The following is a 20813-nucleotide window of genomic DNA, read 5'->3' on the forward strand; positions in this document are numbered from 1 at the left end:
AGAACCCTAGCAGGTAGGGACCATAATTATCCCCTTAAGCATATGAGGAAACAGCCTCAGAGAGGTTATTTGACCTAAGATTACACAACTAGAGGTAACAGGTGAAGCTAAGATTGCAAAATGGGTCTGTTTGGTGTTTTATTTTATTATTTATTTATTTAAAAAAAATTTTTTTTAACGTTTATTTATTTTTGAGACAGAGAGAGACAGAGAGTGAATAGGGGAGGGGCAGAGAGAGAGAGAGACACAGAATCTGAAACAGGCTCCAGGCTCTGAGCTGTCAGCACAGAGCCCGACGTGGGGCTCGAACTCACGCACCGCAAGATCATGACCTGAGCCGAAGTCGGCCGCTTAACCGACTGAGCCACCCTGGTGCCCCTGTTTGGTGTTTTAGTATGTGCTTTTAACCACATCTACGCTTCCTTTCTCACCATGCTGTAAAATAATTTATTTGCATGTCTGTTTCCTCCACTATATGTTGATCTTCTTTATGTTGGAGAACACATCTTACCGTTTTTCTGGTTTCTAGTGTTGTGCCTGATACTTAGAAACTTTTGTGTAGTGCATGGTTCTTTGTCCCATGCAGTGTATTTATCATACTTCATATCTGCTTGCATTTCTTTGCAGGCTTACGGAAATTTTGCGTGGAGTAATCCATTGCATCCAGATATCTTCCCAGGACTGCGAAAGATCGAGGCAGAGATTGTAAGAATAGCTTGTTCCCTGTTCAATGGGGGACCGGATTCCTGTGGATGTGTAAGTATATGCAGGGGCCTCCAACTATCTTATTTTGTTAGCTTAAAATAGAAGAGTTTGTTGAAAACATTTTATTATACAGATAATATGTGATTATTGTAGGAAGATCCAGATTAACAGCAATACAAAAATGTTAACTTTTGCAATTAAAAAAAACTTTGTTTTTAAGTTTATTTATTTTGAGAGAGAAAGAGAGCAGGAGCAGGGGAGGGGCAGAGAGAGAGGGAGGGAGAGAATTCCCAAGCTGGCTTCACACTGTCAGCACAGAGCCCCACATGGGGCTCGATCTCACAATCTGTGAGATCATGACCTGAGCCGAAACCAAGAGTCAGGAGCTTAACTCACCGAGACACCCCGGTGCCCCAACTTTTACAGTTTTTAGAGCATTGACATTTTGTTGTACATTTTTTAAAAAAATTTTTTCATGTTTATTTATTTTTGAGAGAGAGACAGAGTGCGAGCAGGGAAGGGGCAGAGAGAGAGAGGGAGACACAGAATCCAAAGCAGGCTCCAGGCTCCGAGCCGACAACACAGAGCCCGACGTGGGGATTGAACTCACAAACTGTGAGATCATGACCTGAGCCAAAGTCAGACGGTTAACCGACTGAGCTACCCAGGCACCCCTTATTGTACATTTTTAAAGATTTTTTTTTCATTTCAGGTTTTTATTTTGAAAAATTTTAAACTTTATATGAGTTCCTATAACAGTTTAGAGAACACCGTGGATTCGCTAAATGTAAATGTTGTGCACATCTGCTCTGTCTATTCTTTTCTTTCTCTCCCTCCCTCTTTCCTCCATCCACTGACACACCCACTGCCTACCCATTGGTCTATATAATTTTGTCAAGCCATCATAGTGTTTTTGATATACTTCTCATTGTACTCGAGCTGTAAGTTTATTATTTTGCTATAAATCAAATCTCTTTTAGTTGGTTTAGGAATAAAAGAAGGGGAAGTTATCATTATATTTAAAGACACATGTAAGGATTTTTTGTTTCAGCTGTTCTTTCTAGTAGATGTTTGTTCATTTTCCTAAACTGTGATTGATAAACGTCTGTTTAGATTTGTTACTACAGACCGATACTTGCTTTCTCTAGAAGAAACTCAGGTCTCTCAATCTCTGCTTATGCAGGGTAGTTAGATTTAACTCAGCATGCTGTAGTGGTAACCTAGAGGCACTAAGCCTATCAGATACTTTTATAATCATTATAATATTTACAAATTTATTTTTTTTTATTAAAAAAAATTTTTTTTTTAACGTTTATTTATTTTTGAGACAGAGACAGAGCATGAACAGGGGAGGGGCAGAGAGAGAGGGAGACACAGAATCTGAAACGGGCTCCAGGCTCTGAGCTGTCAGCACAGAGCCCGACGTGGGGCTCGAACTCACGGATCGTGAGATCGTGACCTGAGCCGAAGTCGGACGCTTAACCGACTGAGCCACCCAGGCGCCCCTCTGCAAATTTAACTATTGAAGGGCCTGTCCAAAGGCAAGAACATTTTATAGTTTTTTGTTTTTTCCAATAAGCAGTAGTTGTTTTACTTTACGTTGGCACCATGAAAAATCAACACATTCGTATATTCTGTATCTAACAGAATGGTATTCCTGGCATTCGTTCCCCCCCAGAATTCCAAAGCTGTTAAAAACTGAGCCAACCATAATCCAGCAATGGGTTCCTTTATGGCATTTATATGAACAGGTGGCATGGTGGGAGAGGCCAGTATACTTAGAGTATGTGGGTATTCTCCTGTGCCACAGACTCTGTGGACTTCTAAGAGGCCATCAGTGAAGCAACCGGAACATCGTTTGGCCTTGTGTGGTCAAGTCAAGGATACACGTATCTCATGACCCTGAAATGTCACTACTCAGGGCGTACCCTAGGAAAACTGGTACATGTGTGTGTCGGGATGGATGTATACTCATAGCAGCACTGTCCATGGTAGCTGCAAACTGGCAGTAACCAGTGGCTGTCAGTTGTGCGGTGGAACATTGTAGAGTAATTTGCTTCAGTCCATTGGAGCTGCTGCTCCGATTAATGCTCAAATTGGCCCATTTTGACCAGTGGGAGCCTCTTAGTTTTGGCTCTTGGGTCCTTTTGTGTGACTCATGTAGTCTTTGAAAGCTTCCTTTCTTTTTCCCTTTTTTTGAGAAAATACTTTTATTTGATGAAATATTCCAGGTTGACCTTGCATGCTTCCAGACCCTGATTCAGCCACTTGTCCAAAGAGCCCGGTCTCTTTTAGAACTCTGTAAAATACTTACATGGTTTGTGAGTCAAACTTACGGAACAAGACAGATAAAAACTCAGCCAGAATAAAATCCAGAGAGACAAATAGAAGGCACAGAAGAGGTTGAGAGCCATGAGGCTAGAGTGAGAAGGGCTGACACACATCCGACAGGTGGTTAATTACCCAGGAGACATGGGGAACTTGGACAGGCGTAGCTGTTAGAGCAGCGATGTTCTCCGTAGCAGCAGTGGCTGGGGTGTCTGTGGGTAGAGGGAAGATGGGCTGTGAGGTGATAATCGTTGGAGCCAGGAGATAATTACAGAGCTTTCATTGATTCAAGTAATCGATCAATGAATTAATTTTTAAAGTAAGCTCTGTGCCCGATGTGGGTCTTGAACTCCCAACCCTGGGGTCAGGCGTCACATGCTGTACGCACTGAGCCAGCTAGGCACCCCTGCGTGGCAGTTCTTTATCGTTCCTTTGCTTGGCGTATATTTTGTTTCTTTAAATATATTGCACGTGATTATTTTCTATTCTGTGTCTAATTCCACCACTTCTGAGCCTCAACCTGTCTCTGCCGGTTTCACTCATGTTGTCTTGTGTTGTCATATTTGTGACTTCGTTGTTGTTTCAACTGTGAGCCACTCGTCTTCCCGGGAACCTATCTTTGAGGCCTAGATGGAAATGAAGGTCTGGCAGAGAAGATGTGCAGCAGCTCCTGCCAGATGCCGGGGAGTCGCTGGGAAGCGATCTGCGTCCGATGCTCAGCTTGCAGTTTCGTGCTACGGCGGTGGCGTGAGTTCACACCGCAGACTCATGTGAAAGCGGTCTCGTTATCCGTTCCTGAGAGTTCTTTGTTTTTCTTCACCTGCCCGTCAGAGCCGAGAAAGCAGTTTTCTTGCTGCCCTCTTCTGCACCACTGGGGTATTTCTAGTTCCCCTGAGAATGTGGGTGCGGGTCCCAGGTCTTCAGCCGTGTGCTGTCAGAGTCCTTCCCGGGGGCAGGCCCTGAGTTGATCTCCTGTCAGTTGTCACAACGGGAGTTTGGTGTCCGGGGGCGGCGGCAGCCCTCACGGCCGAGGCCGGCTCTGGCCCTCCCGTATCTGTAGGATTCTCGACGTCGCTTTGTCCGGGTTCAGTTTACTCCTTCGTGTTAGCTCAGTGGCGGGTGTAAAAAACTGTTACTGTTTCCTCAGGCTTTCGGTCGTCTCTTGCGGGAGGCCCAGCTATATGGTCAGTGTTGCTGGAGATGGGGTTCCGGGGTGCTGTTTCCCCATGTGACCGTGCGCACTTTGCAGCCTCTTTCCCTCTGGATTTTCTCTTCCCCGCTTTGCCCTAGGCTGCTCAGCTCTTCCTTGGAGAATAGGATTTCCCAGATTTGCGACCGTCCGTGTGTTTCTTGTTGGAACCCCGTTTGGTTCCCCGTGTCTAGCCAGGAGGACGCAGCTCTCCATGTGCGGAGCGGCGTCCGTCTTTCAGTCTGTCTTTTGCTAATCTGGTTCGCTACGCTTGCCTCAACCTTTCCTCCAAGTCATTGTTTTTGTTCTCGGCAGGGCTTATTCTGTTTCCTATGCCTTAATTCTGTGTTGGGATCGTTTGGTACTTTGTGCTTTGGGGTCTGTGGTCTCATCATCTTGTTTTTGGTGTCCAGTCATTCAGTGCTTGTTCTCTTGAATCCACGTTCTTTTTTTTTTTTTTTTTTTGAATCCACGTTCTTATCATATTGTCCTATAGTGACCAACAGGTGTGTGGATTTCCCTTCTCCTTAGGCTGTTACCATTTTTTGAGTTCGGCTTTTGTTTTGCGTGCTGCTTTTTTTTTTTTTTTTTTTTTTCTTTTTGAATATTTGCATGGTTACCGGGCCATTTTCTTTCATCATGGCTCATGCTCCTCGGAACATTCGAGTTTGTTCTGCTGCATGGTGGCCGATCTCTCATGTGAGAGCATTTGGTTGAGCGCCGCTTTGTTGCACCTATGTTGGGTTCGGTGGGTCTCGTCTGAGATTTTGTTAAGAGTTATCTCTTAGAGTTCACTCTGCCTAGCTGGAAGAGAATAACACCCTTGGGCTTTGATTGTTTCTTTAACCCGTTCTATATCCCTGAAGCCCTGACTTCAGGGGTCGGTCCCCACATTCTCTTCTCATTTTGCTGGTTTCTCCTTAGCTGCCAGGGCTACCACTCACTGATCTGAAGATAAGGACACCCCCTCCATTGTTTCTCTGAAGATTTGGGGGCTTTAATGAGCATTCTCAGGATTTTGCCGGCCCACAGGACAGTTTTCAGGGCCTGGAGGGGGGATTAGGAACTGTATTCTGCTGTCTGCTGTACTTCAGAAACTTCTCCTTTTTCCTTGCCACTATTTGAAGTATATTGCTTCCGAGTATCTGTCTCTTTGTTCGGTGATTGTTACTGCAGGTTTCTGCTGCTTCTTTTCTTCCTTCTTCTAGGTCCTGGGGGAGAGAAGGTAGTTGTGGAGCGGTTTCAGCCTTCCATCTTAATCCAGAAGTCCAACCCTGGTTTTTGTTTTTGTTTTGTGTTTTGTTTGTGCGTTGCTACAGTTAAACCATGCCTCTTCCATTTTGATCTTTTTTAGTGGCTGTGTCAGGGATCAGGAGAAGGATGGAGTCTGAGATCTCCAGTCTTTTCTATTACATAAAATTTTATAAGAGAACTAATTACCTCTGGGATTATTTCAGTTTCTCTGTTTCTCTCACCCTTCTCTATTTCTGTCTCTCTCTTATATCTCTCTGTCTCTCTCTCACATCTCTCTGTCTCTGTCTCTCTCACATGTGTCTGTCTCTGCTGCTTTTGGTGAAAACAGTTCGGGGTTCAGAGATGGGAAAGAAGACGACAGAGCCTCATGGCTGGGCTGTCTGTAGCATGCTCCCAACTAAGATCTTAGCTCTTTTTGTTCTTTGTTTTCAACTTAAGCTGTTTTTCCTTCTATTAACTTCACTTGCCTCAGAACGGATGAGAGGTTATCTCGTATACTAAAAGAAATTCTGTTGCCATGGAGAACAGTCTTGGCTTGTGCAAATGCCTTTGGCTACAAACAGCATCTGAAAGAAAATTCTCCAAGTAGGCCATGTTCTACTCTTGTTCTCTGACGTACTTACATATTAACAGCGAGAGTTGTTATAATGTTGGAAGAAGGTGACTAACATTACAAGTAGTTATTGAGGCTTTTCTCACTTCACGATTAAATTTCCATTTTTTTCTTTGGGCACACAGGGCAGTGGGAGATTAGCAGCATAGTTAAACGCAGAATTGGAGTGCCTGACTGGCTCAGTTGGAAGAGCATGCTACTCTTGATCTCAGGGTTGTGAGTTCAAGCCCCATGTTGGGCATGGAGCCTACCGAATAAAAATTAAACAAAAATAAATAAACATAGAAATTGGGGGATCAGCAATAAAAATCAGAAGTAGAATGTAGATATTCCTGCCTTTACAGTCAAAGTGCACTGTTGTTTGCCCAACAAATAATGATGTTGATTTGATTCGTTATTGGACTAAAAATAGGGTGTGTGTGCTGGGTGACTAGGGGTTTGGAAATACTTTTGCCTAGGTCATCATGGGACCTTAGTAAGAGACTGACGCACTGGAGACTTGGACGTTGCTGGTCCTTTCCTGACTTTCTTCACAGCTGGTTTGGCTCCTCATGTCACATTCTGAGGTTTTATGCTAGACCACAGGACGTGCTGCTGGTTTGCAGAACTGACCTCCTCTGTAAGCATTTTCATTGTCTCCAGCACAGAAGTGCCGGGATTTGTAAACCGGTCTCCCTTGCCCAAGTTCAGTGCATTACCTTGTGGGTGATGGTCACATGTTTCACGAAGACTTCCTGAATCAAAATGTGACTGACTTCTCTCAGCTATCTTCCATGTAACTGCTGACCACTGGGATTTTGTAGCCAATGGTATTTTTGTCCTATATGTGGTTACTTTAGGAAATTTCAGAAATCGCCGTCTCTCATTCCATCTCCTGTTAAGCTGTACTAAATGAACAAATGTAGAAAGTTTTACTTCTCAGCAACAGATGCTAATGGATGGCATTGGGTGAATTATTTTAGCCTTCGGGGCTTCTCAGCTGTACAATGAGGAAGTTATCTAAGCTCGTATGAATCTTCGGAGATGAGAAGTCTAAGAAAATAACCACCTAGCTCAGTGCTGTGGCTTTTTGTTTGATTGTTTGTTTGTTTGTTTTGAAATGATTCATTCTTAGATGCTATCTAAGAAGATAGCCTGATGGGTATGACATGCCTGTGTTGGTCATGGTTTATGAGAGTCACATCAGGCTTTGAAAAGTGTTAGTTGAGGTTGTATTAGGTGTCAGCTGTTAGGCTAAGTGCTCAGAATATTGTCATGAGCAGATCGGTCCCCACCTTCATGAGTTTGTAGTCCATTGAGGGAGATCGGGCTCATGACTGGCCCTCTGAGTGTTGGGAACCAAGATTGGGCTTAGCTGATAAAGCCAGATTTCCTTCCGGAAGACATAGCAGTGTCTGCTCTGCAGAATGCATTCGAGACCTTATCTGCTTCTGCATCAGACCACCATCAAGATCAAGGTGGCATCGATGTGCTTGCTGATCGTTGTCCCTCACTCCACTCCATGGATGTCGTCTCTTCTTTATTACAGGTGACCTCTGGGGGGACAGAAAGCATACTGATGGCCTGCAAAGCTTATCGGGACCTGGCCTTTGCGAACGGCATCAGAACTCCAGAAATGTATGTATGTGTGGCCTTTAGATTATCTGTTTGGAGTACCGCTGTTGCAAACAGCCTGACCATCTGTTTTCTGCTTCTTCTCTTCCCTCTTCCTCTGGCAGTTCCAGTCCTCATTCTTCCTTTCCTTTGCCCTTGACCCTCATCCCTTCACATTCTGCAATGTCCTGGGTGGATCAGCCAGTTAATTTTAAAGGTCATTCCCTTTCCCAGCTCGCAAGTTTGTACACGGCATATACCGATAGCAAGAATGAGATCCTTTTTCTAAAAGTGACAGAGTGACGGGACTACATCTTTGAATTCAGTGATTTTATTATAAGTAATCTGGAGCCTAAGGAAAACTCTAATTACCTAGTTCAGTGAAAGTTACTTAAATATAATAGGCTGCTTCGGGGTACTTCCTGAGAAGATTTCAGCCTGAGGGCTGTTTTTTGGGAGGAAAACTTTAAACAATTTTTTGAGATTCATCCATAATGGCACCCCATGGGCATAATTTTGATATTTGGCTGCATTTTTTTCTCTAGACCCTCTCCTTATCCGGTGTGTTTATACTGCATCCTCTGGGTTACTGTTTTCCTGCAAATGTTACTAAGGGTTTTGTTGCAGGTGATCTCATGCCTGAGACAATAAATCACGGTGCCATCTTTCTCACACATAAATCTTAGTGCCTGGTACTTACTCAGTAATCGAGGCTTTCCTTCCTTAAGGGGAACAGATTGATTTTGAGAGTGTAGTAATTGAGAGAAGTCTGAAAGCAAATGCATAACCATGGCTCAGTCTCCTTTTCAGTGCTATTTGTCTTTTTTTTTTTTTTTTTTTTTTTTTTTAAGTAAGCTCTGTGCCCAGCGTGGGGCTTGAACTCATGACCCTGAGATCAAGAGTCACATACCCTACCAACGGAGCCAGCCAGGCTCCCCCCATTTCAGTGCTATTTGAAATGCTGCTTCCAAGTTTACAGGAACAATGGGAATTTTCGTTTCTCACAGGCTGTGGGCTTTCAGAGATGGAAGGAACCACTGGCTTGGTAGAACACCCCAGCCAAGCGGTCTTGGGTTCCTGCTTGGCAGTGTATTGTGGCAGGCAGCACGTTCCCACCAGGGTCTCCCGGCTTTGGATGGCCAACACAAAAAGGCTCTCCTGATGCTGGTCTGATCCAAATTCCCAATCCCTCGTCTTTTACCTGTCAGCCCTCATTTATGCTTCGGATTTGCTAAATCGCAGGGAGGAATTTTCTATAGAAAATCATTTGACCTCTTTTTATTTGTGGTTAAAAGAAAAACAACATAAACACTTGTAAAAATGTGAGGAAAAATAATTAGAAGTTTGCTCTTGGGGATTTAGATGAGCTGCTAATGAGGCTCTCTCTTGAACCCTGCTTTTACCTGAATTTCATTATTTTCCTCTTCTCTATCATTTAGTGTGGCCCCCCAGAGTGCCCATGCTGCATTTGACAAAGCAGCCAATTATTTTGGGATGAAGATTATACGGGTTCCACTGAACAAAATGATGGAGGTGGATGTTCGGGTGAGTTCCCCTGAAGGGCCATTTCCTGCTGGGGACTGTGAGGTGCAGGAATGTACCCGACCGGCTGACTTTTTCCAACGTCGTGCACACATGGGCTCCAGAGGCCTTGGAGTGTAGCGGCCAGAGCCGACGAGCTGCTGCTGGCAGTGGTGATTGAGTGTTTTCATAAATTCAGAGGTCTGATAGCAAGATGATCTATCTAGTCCCTGACTTGAGACTTCGCAGACCTTGATTTTGCTTCAGCAACATCACTTTCCCCTTTGTCTTTGTACCGTGAGCACGGACTCACCTGCCCCCAGACTCTTCTTGTGGTTTTTATTGGCCTGAATCGGTATCCTTGCCAACAGAATAGTAACAATATTTATTCAGAACCAAACTACCCAAGTTATTAGCACTGGTGTTATTTCTGCCTGCCATCTTTACTGATTTATTAACTGACAAATTAATGAGTTGACAAATAAAAAATATATTTAAGGTGCCAGCTTGATGTTTTGAGATGTGTATACACTGCAAAATAATCCCCACAGTCATACTATTGAACATACCCATCTCCTCAAATAGTTACTGTTTTCTTTCTTTTTTTTTTTCCTCCTTGGTTGGCATACTTAAGACTCCCTCTTCGACCTCCAGCTGATTTCAAGCATACAGTGCAGTATTGTTGTTTCGTGGTCACATGGCCATCCACCAGCCGTCCAGAACTTGCTGTTAGACATCACTGAAACTCGGTGCCCCTCATCCCCCAGCCCCCGGCAGGCAGCATTCCACTCTCTGCTTCTGAGATTGACTGCTGTACCTGCCGTATGTGAGATCATGCAGTATTTATCTTTCTGTTCCTGGCCTGCTTAGCAGTATGCCTTCCAGATTCATCCCTGTTGTCATAAATGGCAGGCTTTCTTTTTTTAAGACTGAATTGTAGTCCTTTATTTTTATGCCTTGCCTTTGTGGAGAACTTTCTAGTTTCTAGAGTGCTATACAAATTGCATCTGAGCTTTATGACAGCCCAGGGAAGTTGTAGAAGCTGTTAGTATTTTTGCAGCGCACAGGTGAGGAAACAGACCGGGGCGGTTAAGTAGTTTACCTCCGGTTGCAGCGCTAGTAAGTGGGGCCGGGACATGCTCCGCGGCATCTTCGCTCGATGCTGTTTCCTCCCGCAGTGATTTGCCGTATTGTGGCCTCAGGCTGTTTTTCCCAGATGGACCCCTCTGGCCTGGTTTTCTGTGCTGCCCCCATGGCAGGGGCGGTCTTCTCTCGGGTTGGAGAGGTGGAGGCAGCGGCGCTGGAGGAGCGCAGACCCTGAGCCGATAGCGACAGAGGGGAGTAATGTTGACGTGGCTTCTCATTTTCCTTTCGACTTGAACCCCTAGGCGATGAGGAGAGCCATCTCCAGGAACACTGCCATGCTCGTCTGTTCTACCCCCCAGTTTCCTCACGGTATCCTAGATCCTGTCCCTGAAGTGGCCAAGGTACGCGGGAGAAATGGGCCGCTTGCTAGGCAGTCAGGGTGAGATTTTATAATAGAATCTAACGGTGCGGGACTCGGCAAGGAGAAGCAAGTGCGAGTTCAGGTTTGTGCACAACTCCCAGGAGCCGCAGAGGAAGCCTTCCAGCTCCCTTCGGAGCCTCTGCTGTAGGGGAGGGATGACACAAGGGAGAGCCTTTGTTGAAGCTGGATACTCTGGATACTCTGAAAGAGCGCCGCTGTTTCCATTCAGCCGGGAGATGGGCTGCTTGTTAAGGGTGTGCCTCGCAGGGGGCCGTGTCCCTCAGGCTCCCCGCCCCGCCGTTACTAAAGCAGCACCTTTCCCCCCTAAATCAGAGCGCTGCTTGTGTCCTGTTCGGCTTTGCATTGCGTTTGGGGCCCTGCAGTATTTAGATATAAAATGCCACATTTCAGATGAATTATTTTGAAGGCTAAATACATTTGGAAGATGAGCTTTATTAGGAATGTCAAAACTGGACAGTTTTTTAAAACATGAAAGCCATCGTGCATGACGGCCTTGGGAGTGCAGCACACCTTTCCACCTGTGTCTTACAAAGTTTTTGTTATATGGCTATAAATGAAATTCTCTTGCGGTCTCTTTTGGAACTAGCTGGCTGTCAGATACAAAATACCTCTTCATGTGGACGCTTGTCTGGGGGGCTTCCTCATCGTCTTTATGGAGAAAGCGGGATACCCGCTGGAGCAGCCGTTTGATTTCCGGGTGAAAGGCGTGACCAGCATTTCAGCTGATACCCACAAGGTGAGGCGGGGAAGGACCGAATGTTAAAGTAGCCATTTCATTATTTCGATTACTACCAACAAAATAAATTGGTTGGAGCGTTAGCGTCTGCCAGAAATGTAAAATTAAGTCCGGCTCTTTGCTCTCACCAGGGTAGCTGGTTCAGGTGACAAGTAATAGTGAAAAGAGACCCATTATCTTGGCGGCATGTGGCTAAGAGAATTTCTGTGCCCGCTGACGGCATGTGACTGGGACATGCTAGGACCTAGGCATGTGGCCCCCAGAGCAAAGCTCCCTGAAGCTTTCGGATCCTTTGGGGTGAGGTCGATGATAGAACTCCTAAGAGGGTGTATGTTAGTGCTGTACTCCGTGCTCCTGGGGCTCCTGCCCTGAGCGACCGGTGCGGGCTAACGGGAGAGTCCTGTGGAAAAAGGGAAGAGCTTAGGTGCTTGGGAATGTTCGGATGCTGCCGCCCCTGGGGGACCGAGACCGAGTGTAGGTTGGTCAGGAACGCTCTTAAACGGCATCCGGATGTGGAGACGGAATAGCGGCCTCGGGACGCGTGCTTTGTCTTGGCTGCACCGGCACAGTTCATTTTAATTTCCAGTGTAGTGGGGACCTGGTTCTCAGACTCTAAACAATGTGTACGGATCTTCCGTCAGGATCTGATCCGATTTCACCTCGGCCCCCAGCAACCCCTGTGCCCCCTTCCTTACCGTCTCTCCCGGTGTCTGTCAGGGAGTGAACTTAGCTCCACGTGAGCTGCAGGGACAGTTCGTTAGGAGGGCACATTTTCTATAAGGAAACCAAGCGCACAGTTTATTTATCAGCTGCATCAAGTAGCTTCTGGATTCTGAGCACTGTGATTTTTTTAAAAGGAAGTATAATACTAATAAAAATAACGGGAAGGGAGTCAGCTCGTGATTTGAGTTGTTCCGAGTGACACGAACTCCACCCTTCTCCGCTCAAAGAGAGTTCCCTCCAGCCTTTAACCTTCTGACTTTGAATTCTTTTTTTTTAATTTTTCAAGTTTATTTATTTTTGAGAGAGAGGGTGAGAGCAGAGAGAGAGGGAGACAGAGGCTGCGACGTGGGCTCTGCGCTGACAGCGGTGAGCCCACGGCGGGGCTTGAACTCCCGAACCGTGAGATCGTGGCCTGAGCTGCAGTCGGACGCTCACCCGACTGAGCCACCCGGGCGCCCCCTGACTTTGAATGTTCCACGTGGGCGGGAAGCAGAGAGAAGCGGGCGCGAGAGAGAGAGGTTTGCGGGTTGAGTTTGTGGGGCAGGCGTGCCCGGCAGAATCGTGGACTCACCTGTGCTTCTCCCCCTCAGTATGGCTATGCCCCCAAAGGCTCGTCCGTGGTGTTGTACAGTGACAAGAAGTACAGGAGCCATCAGTTCTTCGTTGCTACCGATTGGCAGGGTGGTATCTACGCTTCCCCGACCATCGCGGGCTCACGGCCTGGAGGCATTAGCGCGGCCTGTTGGGCTGCCTTGATGTACTTCGGTGAGAGTGGCTATGTTGAAGCTACCAAACAGATCATCAAAACCACTCGCTTCCTCAAGTCAGAGTATGTGTGCAAGATCGGGATTCTGCCTCGTCTCTTGCTTTGTCTGCTCGTAGGTTCGAGGCGTCTGCCTGGCCAAGCACCCGTACTCCCAGCCCGTTTACCGTCCTCTGGAGACCGGGGGTTTAGGACAGCAGCTCAGGAGTGTGGTGCCGGCCCAAGAGGATAAGTTCCCTTGCTCTGCTGTGACTTGGAGGGTCAGATCCAGGCTTCGTCTTTAGCCATCGTGTCTCGAAGGACGTGTCAGCAACCGGCAGCTCTTACCAAGGGCTGATAGTTCAGTGCGAACTTGAGCATGTGTCCTAACCATCTGGAGGATGTGTTTAAAATGCAGAATTCTCATTCAGTAGATCTGGAAAGGGAGTCTGAGGGTGTGCGTCTCTAGGAAGCTCCCAGTGGGAATTGAAGCTGCCAGTCTAGGAATCATACGTGGAGAATCGCTAGTGTAGGAAAAGAATCGGGGATGAGGCGGAATGAATGGGGGCGGGGCAAGTGAGGAAATCCCGGGCTGAGCTAAGGCTGGAACTAGGCTGCGTGCTGGCTGACTTACCTGTGCACATATTACCCGCCTGTGTCTGTGGCTCACCCGGGCTGGGCAGGCTTTTGCAGAGTCCTGAAGGTGAATGAAAGTGGCCAGTCAGGCCTGTCTCATTTGAAAGAAGCCTGCATATACCCAGCTGGTAGACCTGTGTGTTGAGAGCTGCTGTACCATTTCATGCATTAGGCATGACATGTAGGATTTTAAACTGTGGAGACAGATGATTTTGCCAGGATTTTCTTTTCTGTACATCTTTTTTTTTTTTTTTTTTAATTTTTTAAATGTTTACTTATTGTTGAGAGAGAGAGAGAGAAAAAAAGTGCGAGTGGGGGAGGGGCAGAGAGAGGGAGACAGAATCTGAAGTAGGCTCCAGGCTCCGAGCTATCAGCACAGAGCCTGACGTGGGGCTCGAACCCACGAGGTCCGAGATCATCACCTGAGCTATCGGACACTCAACTGACTGAACCACCCAGGCGCCCCTTAACGTGCATCTTTTATGCCTCAGATGCCTCTCAGGCATATCAGAATTTGGGAGTTGGGCAGATAGGGTAAGAGTCGATGATTCTGACTCATTGGAGCTTGGTGGGATTTGGGCCTTTGAATACTTGTAATGTTTGGGGACCACTGCTGTCAGTCTAGCCACCTGATTTTAGAAGGTAAGAGAGCTGAGGCCCTAAAAGATTAGATTGTGTTATAGGGGAGACATTGAATGATTAGAGAGGTGATGGCCCGAGGAGTATATGTGGCTGAACTTCCTTTCTGTTCCTTTTTTTGTTTTCAGGCTGGAAAATATCAAAGGCATCTTTGTTTTCGGGAATCCTCAGTTGTCAGTCATAGCTCTGGGCTCCCGAGATTTTGACATCTACCGACTGTTTAACCTGATGACTGCCAAGGGATGGAACCTGAACCACCTGCAGTTCCCACCCAGGTAAGCTGGAGGAGCCTCTTCCCTTCCTGCGCGCCGTGGCTGCCAAAGAACTCGGGTGGCAAGGTGACCCGAAGCGTAGAGATCGGCTATGAGGCTGGGCACCGCAGTGGCAACTGTAGTAGCTGTAGGATTGCGTCTTGCCATCTGGAATTACTCTGTATCCAGAACAAGACGATTAGCTTTAAAACTAGCAAAATTAAGTGGCAGCCTCTTGAGACCAGTGGCCGGTCACGAGACGCCTCCCCACCGCGCCTGCTGTCTTTCTAGGTTGTGCTCTCTCTACCCGTCTTGTGCACCGCCATCACATGGTGCCTACAAACTGACTGCTTCCCTCAAAGCCTCCCTTAGGGCCTCTAATCGTTCAGGCCCGCTGCTCTCTCCTTTAATATGCCTTTGTAATCTAACCTTCCATGATGCTTATAAATAAATAAACACTCCACCCCAACGGCAGAGGTCTCTCCTGTGTCTTCTACGTACCCCGATCCCTTTGACTTCGTGGTGCCACTGCCAGTCCTGTGTGGACCCCGTTTATTCCTCTTCACTATCCCTCTGTTCCTCAGTCTCCCTCCAGGGGGAGTTAGAGTTTCTTCTTTGCCTTGAAGTCCTTCAAGACCCCAGCCCTGTGGCCCTGTCCCCATGAAGGTGTATCATCTAAGGTGAAAGCATCCCCTTGGTGGTCACGTGGCTCAAGGCCTAGCAGTTGACCGTTTTGGAGGGGAGGGGTGGGACAGAGCTGGCAGCTGTATTCATTCTGTCAGGATGTTCTCGATCATGCTGAGGCATGAAGCCCTCGTGTCGGCCCATGCTCGACAGCCCATGTATTGATCTCCCTGATTCCCAGGACTGGGAACACTCGTCACAAATCACATGAAGAAGCAAGCGATAAATTCCTGTGTGGGGGGCTGCTTTATTTTAGAACTTTTTTCCCCCGCGGTTCATCTCTGTCTGTGTCTGTCTTCTCCCGTAGTATTCATTTCTGCATCACGCTGGTACACACTCGGAAGCGAGTAGCCATACAGTTCCTAAAGGACATCCGGGAGTCTGTCACTCAGATCATGAAGAATCCTAAAGCAAAGACCACAGGAATGGTAGGGACACTTGGGATTTTTTTCTTCCTGTGGACGTTTAGGTACCCTGGGGGGGGTTGGAAGAACCAAACGACCTCGAGTCTGTTCCTGCCTCTGTTATGTCTCCACAAACCTTATCACTCCAAGCTGATAATCTCTGCCTCATCCGTGTCCAAGGTGTTTGGTCTCAGATAAAGTATGCTATGTAGAAAGCACCTTGTAAATTTTTATTTTTTTTTATTTTTTTTTTTAACATTTATTTATTTTTGAGACAGAGAGAGACAGACCATGAGCAGGGGAGGATCAGAGAGAGAGGGAGACACAGGATCCGAAACAGGCTCCAGGCTCTGAGCGGTCAACCCAGAGCCCGATGCGGGGCTCGAACTCACGGACCGTGAGATCATGACCTGAGCCGAAGTTGGACGCCCAACCGACTGAGCCACCCAGGCGCCCCAAGCACCTTGTAAATTTAAAAGTGCCATACAAAGGCAGGTGGTGGTCCTGTCCCTTTGAAAAGAAAGTTTTGACACAGGAAAGGCAATAGCCTGCCTTTTCTGGAATTTTCTACAGCAAATCCCATAGGCTGGTTCCTTTGGGCAGAAAGGCAGACTGGCAAGTACCTGTGAAAAACTGTCTGGGTTGGCATGGAGTGGGGAGAAGAGGGACATGGAAGTCAGGGATGGGAGGAGGGGGAGATCAGAGCCACAGCTTCATCTCCATCCCTGTCCCCCTCATTGCCAGTAATGATCTCTGACTGGATTTGTAGGGTGCGATCTACGGCATGGCCCAGACGACCGTCGACAGGAACCTGGTGGCAGAATTGACCTCAGTCTTCTTGGACAGCCTTTTCAGCACTGACGCTGTAACTCCGAGCAGCCAGATGAACGGTTCTTCGAAACCCCGCTGAGTCTGGACCCTTTGTTGCCCCGAGGGGCTCCTGGCCTTCAGAAGGTTCTGGGGGTGTGGAACAGGCTGCGCACAGTTCGAACATCTGGTCTTGCTCCGTAGATCACGACGAGATGGACCACGAGACGGCTTGATCCTCAGGATTCTTGTTCCTCCTATCATCCTTTTGTGGTTTTGAATGTGGAGTTCCCAGAGGAGTCCATTACCTAATTATTTTGCCCTTGCTCTCAAATGTTACCCTAGGAATCGTTTTAGCCATTTCCTTCTCTAACCTTCTAGCTTTCCACTTCACTTCATCATTGTGTGACAGCTCTGACCTGTCCTGATTCCTTAGGGAGACTGGGGTATGGTTTATGCGATACGAGAGGGTTTTCTTTGTTCTCTCAGGCAGATGGGCGAGGCAGCTCGGAAGCATCCGTGTGACACGCGTCTCCCCGGGTGGGTGTTAGGTGTACTCTAAGCACGCGGCGTTCTCGGCCCTCCTCTTTGAGTAGGTGAGTCGTCCCTCTTAGAGTCGCTTTTAGCACACCTCACTTTATTTTTCCAGGACACAGCTGGGCAGGCCGCTGTTCCTGGTTTGCAGGATTGGAGTGGCCAAGCAGATCTGCTCAGTCTATCAAGGCAGGCTCTGGAACGGCCCTCTTTCGTGCTCCAGGCCCTGGTCTGATACTTGGTTGCTGCCGTCTTTGGAGATACATGTTTGAAGTCATGCTCTCATTGGTTTGCTGTTGTTCCCCTGGATTAAGAGAACGTGGTTTCTAGAGAACCCAGGACTTTCCGGCCCTCGTGCTGCCTGTCTGAATTGGCAGTGTTCGGAGCACACCTGTACCCTCTCCCAGGCTGGTGATGATCGGAAACCAGGGCCCTTTCCCTGCGTCTCTGAGTGTCAGAGCAGGATGAGTGCCCAGAGTCACATCTCTGTCGCCAGAGTTGGTGGTCCTCCCCTCCCCACCCCCCACCGTTGTAAGCCATCATGTACGAGTATGTTCACTTGAAGGAACAGCTCAGAGCACCTTCACGAGTTGCCTTGACTTACCCTAGGTGGGTGCCAGTAGGGTGTGAGAGAGAGCCCCCACGGCAAGGAAAATTTTCTCCCCGTTAGTGTGTTCGTCCTGCCTCTTTCCCTATATTCATCTCGCAAAGGTACTATGGCAGTTTAGCCTCAGGTACTGGACACTTCTCAGCCCTGGCTAGAATGAGACAAACTTGTCAGGATAGGAAAGCATGACGGCAACCGTCAGTTGCGGCCTAGGGCCTGGGATTCCTTCCTAAGACTAGTTGCTCAGGGTGGTGCAGGGACAGGACCAAACCCTGCACCCACTTCTACCCCCTTCTCCCTTGCATGGGGCCCTGATCTAGGTGGAGCCACTGTCTTCCTCTGAAGACGACATGTTGTGTGCCTTTTTCCTCACAGTGAGCAGTGGTGGGCTATTCCTGACCCAGGCCCTGGGGGAGGTGCAGCAGTCTTTGAGATTTTTGTTTGGGTAGGGGAGTACTTTAGGATGAGTCAGGAGAAAATCTCCTCTGTTCCATTACCCTTCTCAGGGACTCCTGAACCATTCAGCCTCTTGAGGCTGGTATCCTCTGGCCTCCCTCACTGGGAATGCTGGCCAGGAGAGCCAAGACGACCAGGCTTCCCCCGCCCCCAGGCCTTTAGCACTGTACTTCCTCCACAATAACTGTGATTAGCTGGCTGTGTCACTGCAGGGCTGGTGTGGTATGTGTTCCTCCTGTCCATTGTGGGTTCCAGGAGAGGTTGGGGTGTGTGTGTGTGTGTGTGTGTGTGTGTGTGTGTGTGTGTGTGTGTTAGAGGGAGAGGCTAGGATCCTTTGGACCCGGGGGTCGTGTTCCCTCCAGTTACCGAACTGGTGGGCACCCCCCCAAGAGAGGAGCTCTGTGTGAACTGTCTCTTGGGTCTCCGGTGCATTCGTGGTGCTGGACAAACCACCCAGCAGGCACCACTGTGGTCTGTTAGCTGCTAAACTGGAGAAGCACATGCCCTGCAGAGCAAGCTGTTGCTTCCAGTGTCTGCAGGCCCCCCTCTTCCGTGACAGCACTGCTGCCCCGGGGGCAGTGGCATTTTTTAAAGGGACCTACTGTAGCCACTTTATGATCATGAGCCTTAGTTTGACTCAACACTTGTGGGCTTTCCATTCTCTGTGTACCTGTGCACCTAGTAACACCTAGTCTGGCAGAGGTGGGCAGAAGTCTTCACGATGTCATGTTGCTAGCAGACGTCACATTGGCCTCTGCAGAAACCGTACTGTCTTGTTTCTACATTAAGTACTCGCGTGAATATACTGCCGTGTCACTTTTAATATTACCAGTTTTATACTTGGAAAATGGTACTTGCCTCTTCTAAATCTTTTCTGTATTTAACCTCCTTCTTCCCATCTCAGTGCTCCCTTCCTAACTGCAGCAATAATATCTTAAAAAGCAATTAATTAAATGTCCCAAATCTTAACTAATGTGGATGGTTGTATTCAATGATTTGGATGCAGGTGGTTGATCCAGGGGGAGGGGGTCGGGCTGGGGCAGTTCTAGAACGGGCTGCTGGTGGGACATCGCCCCCTTGTGGTGAAACGGTTGTGTGTGGCCGCTGATACTCAGGGCCGTAGCCCTGGGCGAGAGCACCGTTGCAGGTGGCTTCTCCAAGAGTGGTGGTCATACCGGTTTCAAGGAGTTCTAGAACTTAGGTCTTCAGCTCCCCAGGACCTGGGCCCTGCCTTGTGTTTTCTGTCATCTTCATCATTACTTCTGCTGATACCTTAATGATGGATTGAGCCCTCTGAGGTGGGGGCCCCAGCCAGCTGGGCACTGGCTTCGAGGCCCGCATTTGATTTGGGAGTTGGTGGAACCCCTCAGAATAGCTCTGCACATGTAACCACTGGACATCTTGTTCCGTTACGAATAACAAGTGAGCAGTCTTTCCAAAGGGTTATTCGGGTCTTGGAGGCTGTCCTTCAGGTAACCCAGTTTCTCAATTCCATTTGGACTTTGTCAGAATCAAGCCAAGGAATGCGGTCTTTGCTACACTTTTCTGCTAAATGACTTGGTTTCCTGAGCACCTACTTGCTCTGGGTAAACCCTAGAGAATAAGAGGCCAGGATATGCTTGGTTAGGGGACCCGGCCCATCCAAGAGTTGCTGTTTGAATGCTTACTCCTGCTACTTACTCTGTGAACCCTTTTGCCTTCCCTGTGGGTTCTTGGTAGCAACGAGCCACTTTTCACTAGACCTGGCAGTGACAAGTGATGATGGAGGCCGGATTTGATAGCCACCAGCTACAGCCTGGGTAAGCAAGAGTCAGCTGTTTGAGAACCTTTCTTGAGTTGTGAGTCTTAATTGCCTTTTTCTTGGGCTTGCTTTTTCATAATCTCTCCTTAACATCTTCCCATATAACTTCAGTTATTTGCATGAATTTTAGAACAAACATTTATTTCGGAAAAAGTATTGCTTATAGGTCTTTGTCCCACAGAAAAGTCCTTCATATGACTGTAGTGTCCTCCAGGATGGTGTTTTCAACCCCTGACCCCTGAGTAAGCAGAGGCAGGAAGGTGACGTAACGTGTGCTCCATACTTCATGTCTGGTGGCTTCTGTCCCCTAATCCGCAGTCATCAGATCAGAGCCCACTTAGGAAAAGTTAAGTCAGAAGTGGGGCAGACGGGAGAGCATCTGAATCTCATTGGTTTTGATATTAAGCTTTGCTAAGAACTTGCTCTTGACCTAGGTATTGTTATCTTTAGATCCTGCTAGTACCTCTTAGCAACAGTATGCTGACTTCTCAGCCACCAACCTCTGTCTCTTTTCTGGCCCTTGTTGCAGGACCAACTCATCCAGGGTAACTGGGTTGTGACACCCTGTTCCAAGGGACTGTGGCATTTGCAAGTCAGCTCAGTATGCTGGCACCTTCAGGCTGGGGGGTCATAGGTGAGGGAGAAGGGCTTCCCCAAATCTTGCATAATGGCATCCACAAAAGGACATCCATGTGGCATGCGCTGGGGAGAGAGGATACTGTGCTCTGTGGCTCCCACTTCTCCCAGACACAGCACATTATGGGAATATTCTACCCTAGAGTCACTAGGTTGGAGGACTGGTCTGTAGGAATTGGCTCCTTAGCTGCTCAGGTGGTAAAATAGCCCATCACCTCCTTAAGCTAGGATTTTTGTCCTGTCCCTTATGTAGTAAAAGCAAGTAATCCTTGAGGATTAGAAATCTCCCCATGGGATGGGGCACCTGGGTGGCTTCATTAAGCGTCCGACTTTGGCTCAAGTCATGATCTAGCGGTTCGTGAGTTTGAGCCCCGTGTTGGGCTCTGTGCTGACAGCTCAGAGCCTGGAACCTGCTTCAGATTCTGT

The 20813-nt window shown here is 47.8% G+C and overlaps 1 protein-coding gene and 1 long non-coding RNA gene across 2 annotated transcripts in view; one reads left to right on the plus strand and one right to left on the minus strand.

Annotated features, from left to right (window-relative positions):
- SGPL1 (sphingosine-1-phosphate lyase 1) overlaps positions 1–18919 on the plus strand; it is a 75840-nt gene extending 56921 nt beyond the window's left edge. The window contains 9 exon segments of the mRNA XM_058696597.1: positions 628–756; positions 7618–7706; positions 9122–9227; positions 10592–10690; positions 11318–11467; positions 12781–13019; positions 14336–14482; positions 15450–15570; positions 16316–18919. Of these exon segments, the coding sequence (XP_058552580.1) occupies positions 628–756; positions 7618–7706; positions 9122–9227; positions 10592–10690; positions 11318–11467; positions 12781–13019; positions 14336–14482; positions 15450–15570; positions 16316–16456 (1221 nt within the window). The 3' untranslated portion in view covers positions 16457–18919.
- On the minus strand, positions 15370–16321 carry LOC131492803 (uncharacterized). The gene is made up of 2 exons (XR_009252297.1): positions 16010–16321; positions 15370–15765 (listed from the first exon to the last, which is right to left on the minus strand). It is a non-coding gene; the product is annotated as an uncharacterized LOC131492803 (long non-coding RNA).
- Positions 18920–20813: the final 1894 nt, after the last annotated feature.

This window comes from Neofelis nebulosa, chromosome 13 (assembly GCF_028018385.1).
Source record: "Neofelis nebulosa isolate mNeoNeb1 chromosome 13, mNeoNeb1.pri, whole genome shotgun sequence".
Taxonomy (NCBI): domain Eukaryota; kingdom Metazoa; phylum Chordata; class Mammalia; order Carnivora; family Felidae; genus Neofelis; species Neofelis nebulosa.